Source organism: Manihot esculenta, chromosome 15, assembly GCF_001659605.2.
Source record: "Manihot esculenta cultivar AM560-2 chromosome 15, M.esculenta_v8, whole genome shotgun sequence".
NCBI lineage: Eukaryota > Viridiplantae > Streptophyta > Magnoliopsida > Malpighiales > Euphorbiaceae > Manihot > Manihot esculenta.
The window spans coordinates 23,599,361-23,604,452 of record NC_035175.2 but is presented as its reverse complement, the minus strand read 5'-3'; the positions used below and the strand labels follow the sequence as shown (position 1 = coordinate 23,604,452).

General features: G+C 29.8%; 1 protein-coding gene across 1 annotated transcript; it reads left to right on the top strand.

Moving 5' to 3' along the window:
* The first annotated feature begins 1,167 nt into the window (after positions 1-1,167).
* On the top strand, positions 1,168-4,229 carry LOC110600872 (protein CREG1). Its single transcript, XM_021737777.2, has 6 exons — positions 1,168-1,461; positions 1,885-1,920; positions 2,443-2,644; positions 3,542-3,620; positions 3,756-3,873; positions 4,069-4,229. Exons 1-6 carry the CDS (start codon positions 1,289-1,291, stop codon positions 4,103-4,105), a joined length of 645 nt encoding a protein of 214 aa, XP_021593469.1. The 5' UTR covers positions 1,168-1,288; the 3' UTR covers positions 4,106-4,229.
* The last annotated feature ends 863 nt before the right edge of the window (positions 4,230-5,092 follow it).

Genomic DNA, 5,092 nt, shown 5'->3' with positions numbered 1-5,092 from the left:
GAATAACAATATCTCATTCTATCAATTGAGTAATGACGCCTTAATGCAACAACTAACAAAATAATAGTAAGCAATAAATATATGAATAATACAAATACCAAGAATAATTGAGAAAACAATAGAATCACATAAATCTCACAATCAATTGAACTGAAACTTTAATTATCTTTTAACTGAAAAGAAGAAACTTAGCTACACATATTCATGGCTAAGAATGGGAGACGAAAGATGAGATGAGACGTCAGATACATCAGAATATCATCTTTTTATAGTGTTAAGAGTCATAATTTAACCTAAATACAAGTAACTAAAATCAAAATCGAGTATATCTTGACAGACGAGAGTTATCTGTTTGTTTCTTGAATTTGAAGCTGGACTCTGTTCGTCAAGTATGTTTTTGCCCATAACGTAGTTTATAATACAACTCATCTGGAAATTAGAGTTCAAGTGTGATTATGTTTCTTATATCTCTATAAATTTGATTGTGATCACGTTTGATTTCAAAATATAGAGTAAAAATTGGATTTTTCTCTTATTATTTTTTAATTCTATTAAAATAATAAAATTTAAACGAATCAACATATTTTAAACGAAATTAAACTCAATATCTAAATATTTTAAAATATTAAAATTATATAATTGTATGTATTATCACAAATCGAATAAACTAAATAATTAAACTGAATAATTTAATTTTTTGATTTTAATCGAAAATTGCTCTCGCTTGTTAAGCCGTGGTACATCGAAAATTACATAAAAAGGATATAAAATGGAAGGATAATTGTATTTTAAGCCAACACGTTATCCATAAAAAGGAAGAAATTACTTTAGCGTAAATAGCCTAAATATAAAGGTTAATTGTAATTTCTTCCCTTACCCTAAATAAGCCTACACGTTATCCATAAAAAAGGAAGAAACTACATAACGAAGAAATCGACTGAACAGCCCAAAAGATAAGATTGCGAGCAAAAGCCCGTAACTCGCCCAAACATTCAACAGACAAATGCTCCCCCATCCCTGTAGGAACTGGGACGGCTCATCTCAATCTTCTAATCTACTGCAGCGCAATACACCAAATGAAGATACAAACTCGTTTACTATTCGTCCTTTTGAGTCAAAGTCCACAATCTGCCTGCCACCTCTTTATGTACCCTATAACTCACAGTAGAAGATACAAGCTCCTGTAGTTCTCTTAGACAAGGAACTTGAAAGAGCAGACCACGGTCACGGTTATAAATATGGAGATGAACTGGTTCTTAATCTTCATTCTGTTCTTTCTTAAATCATCATGGGAATCAAAAGTCCTGTCAGTTGTTTCTTTCTATCCATGGTCTTGCTTATTTCTGTGGGATTTCAAGATTCTGTACAGGGAAGGCTGTTATTGATAAAGAAACCAGACCCAGATAATGCTGCAGCAACAGCTCGTTGGCTGGTTTCTCAGAATTCTTGGGGGGTTCTGAAGTATGTCCTTTGCGAATTGTTTTGCTTTCGCTTCATAGTGTGCTTTGTTGTTTATTTGCTTTTATTTATTTACTCTATCTATCAAACAGTTGGGTTGGGTTGGGTTGAGTTTTATTTATTTTTAATTTATAGTTTAGAATTGAAGGGAATGATATAGGCATATGGGTATTTAAAAAAATTGTTGGTGAATTTGAAGATGTCATACAGGTTCCTTTCTTTCTTTCTTCCTCTTGTTCTTCTTCTCCTTCCTGGTTTTGAAGATTGTTGCTGATATATAGTTGGTTATTCGTCATTTTGTGTTGTACTATGTCTTGAACTTGTTTAGGCTTGTATTTTGATATAGGAAGCTTTGATATTGTTTTGGTGTTGGTTAGTTTGAATAATATTCAGATTAAAGCTGAATTATGGTTTTTTATTTTGTAGTACCATATCCATGGATTTGGGAGGAGCACCCTTTGGGTAAGTTGTGTCTTTTTTTTTTTTTTAACAAAATTTCTTATACATTTTCTTTTGAAATTTTGTTGTGGAGCTCGTCCTCATACTTTGTTAATATACACTTTAGATGCTGCTTTCTAAGTTTGACAATCAAACTAATAGAAACAGAGGCTTAGTTCTTGGCAAAGATTCGGAATGCTGTAAATTTTTTAATGTTAGTTAATTTTTTCAAGCTCTATTCTATTTGGAATAGAATCTTTTTGTCCCGTGATCTTGCTTGTTCCTACTGGTAATCTCGTGCCACATTGAAATGACTCAAGATTTGCCATGTATGACCTAGTTTTCAAAGTAAGGAGCTGCAATTTATTCTTAGCCTGAACTAGTAGTCTTAGGACCTCAAAATCACCTGAGAACCGCGCTTTAAAGTCCAAAGCTCCGAGTCAACATTTGGGTATCCACTCCATTTTGTGTTCATATCTCTAGACTTTAGTTTCTTGAATTGACCATTGCCATTCTCACATCATTTTCTGTTGTTTTGAACTGCAGGAATGTTGTTTCATTTAGTGATGGGTTACCTAATGAAAGTAGCGGTATCCCATACTTCTATTTGACGACTCTTGATCCGACTGCAAGAAATGCATTGAAAGACCAGAGGTCTTCTCTCACAATCAGTGAATACAGTATAGGAACTTGTGGCAAGAAAGACCCTGAGAACCCAAGTTGCGCAAAGATTACCCTGACTGGAAAGGTGTCCCAAAATCATATATTGCCTATTATAATTTTATTTAGTTTTACTATTTATCAGCCATGGCATAAGGTTTCTTAGGACAACCTGGGAAGAAAAATTTGCCGATAGTGCTATGTGTATGCATAAAAAACCCAGGCACCTTGATACTTCTTGTTTTCTGATTGCTTTTAGATATTTTAATAAGTAATTCTACAGATGGGATTTTTATGATTATGCAAATATCTCCACTTGAGAAAACCTTTCTAGGACTTAGGAGGGAACTTGGGTATACAAGTTCTATGCATTTTACCATTGCATGGTAATTTTCTTAAAGCTCTTATTATGCTAGGCATTAGCACCTGTGATCACTTTTAACTTATGGTTGTGCACGACTGACTGATTACTAGCTGATATTGAAACTCAGAAATGATTAGTTATATATTTGCACCTAAGTCTTGTGAAGGCTTTTTCTAGACTTGGAATAACAAGGTGCATTTGAATGAAGTATATTTTCTGCAAATTTTCTTTTTAATACCGATCTTACCACCTACCTCCTTGACACCTTGTTTATAACCAAATCTGAAGCATTCTTACAGTTTATGAATTCTTATGGTACCCTTCTTACTTCTTTTAAGAGAAGGAATAGAAAGAATATCTAAGAAGAAATAATTTTGTGGATAAGCTTTTAAGTCGTTTACACTTTTTATAGACTTTAGCATAATGCATTTCCTTTTATAAAATTTTTATTTTACAAATAGTTTAGTCAATACTTCGTCTGAGTTTTGAGAAAATCAGGTAGAACGAAACCTATGCTATAGCCGTTCAAGCATTCTTGTCATTCTGTTCCATTTCATGCTGCATACTAGATTGTTCTGGAAAGTTCTGCACTAACTAGTGTTGCCTCATGTGATATAATAGTTAAAGTTACTCGAGGGAGACTCTAAGGAAATAGAATTTGCTCGAAACGCCTTATTTACCAAACATCCTGAGATGGAGGGTAAGTAGACACGATAATGGTACAACCATCCCTTCTATCGATAACCTTATGTATAGTGTTAAACTCTAATATTTGGTTTCAATGTTCTACTGACTAAGAGGATCTTCCTATGTATATATGTTTTATGTTCAACAGGCTGGCCTAAGGGTCACAACTTCCAGTTCTTCAAACTAGAGATCGAAGATATATTTTTGATTGACTGGTTCGGTGGTCCTAAACCTCTCACGTTAGATCAGTACTTCCATACTGAACTGTGAGTATACAAAACAAGGATGCCATATTTATTTTACCAAGTTGGGTTTACAGGAGGGTCGTTGGACGAAACAAATGTTGTAACCATGCTGTGTATTTTCCAGAATGAATAAAAAATTAACTGGTTCCTTATGTTCTGAGTTCCATTGGCTGATTTATTTCATTTTTCCTAAACATGGGTATCTGCCAATTTCAGGAGTAATGTAGCTGCCATACTCTTTGTTCCCTTATGATATCCGCTGAGCAAGTGAAATGTGTATAATGAATCCACTGTAAATAAGACGAGATAATTGTTGTTTTATTTATGTACTGCAACTATCATTCCTTTATATTATTGCCTGAAAATTCATTGGAAAATTTTATCATTTTATTCAATAAAATAATTTTGAATGTAACTATTTTAATTATTATTTTTAAATTATTTATTTTACATTTAATTGGAATAATAATACAAATAAAATTTTATTAATCAAATCACCATGATTCATACTATATTTTTAATTTTTAATATTGTACTAATCTATAAAGATCGGATGTAATATAATTATTTTCATAATTATATAATGGCAATTTTTAATAAAAATAATTTATATATATATAAGTAGAAAGAAAAGAGAATATCAAGATTTCTTAAACTATTCCTATTACATTATGTTAATTACAATTTTATTGTTATTTAAATTTTTTTAATTTAATTATTTAATTATATTAATACTCTATTAAAATTTAAATTGATTAAAGGAAATAATTAATTAAATTTTATTATTGAAAAATTCTCTTAACATTTACATTATTTGTTAAAATTTTATCATAAGTTATATTATATTTTTTCAAAAAATAATTAGGATTTATTATTATTTAAAAATTTTTATTATAGAAAATATTTTTTAACATTTAAATTCTATTTATCTATCTTTTCTATATATAAAAGTTAGTATAGAAAAGTGGAAAGAAGAGAAATATTAACACTTCTTAAACAACTTTTACTGTATTTTATTAATTATTATTTAATTTTTTTTAATTTTGTTGTTTATTTATATTAATATTCTATTTAAATTTAAATTAATTGAGGGAATATCTTAAATTTTAAATTATAGTTGATTAAATTTTATCATAGAAAAATTCTCTTTATATTTAAATTATTTGTATTGAAATTTTATTATAAATTAAATTATATTTTAAAATAATTACAATTTGTTTTTATTAAAAAAAAAAAAGAG

Bases quoted from the DNA above. Each gene is read 5' to 3' on its own strand.
- LOC110600872 (XM_021737777.2), top strand. From the start codon at position 1,289: ATGGGAATCAAAAGTCCTGTCAGTTGTTTCTTTCTATCCATGGTCTTG. The intron at 3,621-3,755 runs GTAAGTAGACAC...TATGTTCAACAG, and splicing joins CAAACATCCTGAGATGGAGG to GCTGGCCTAAGGGTCACAAC. The intron at 3,874-4,068 runs GTGAGTATACAA...TGCCAATTTCAG, and splicing joins CAGTACTTCCATACTGAACT to GAGTAATGTAGCTGCCATAC.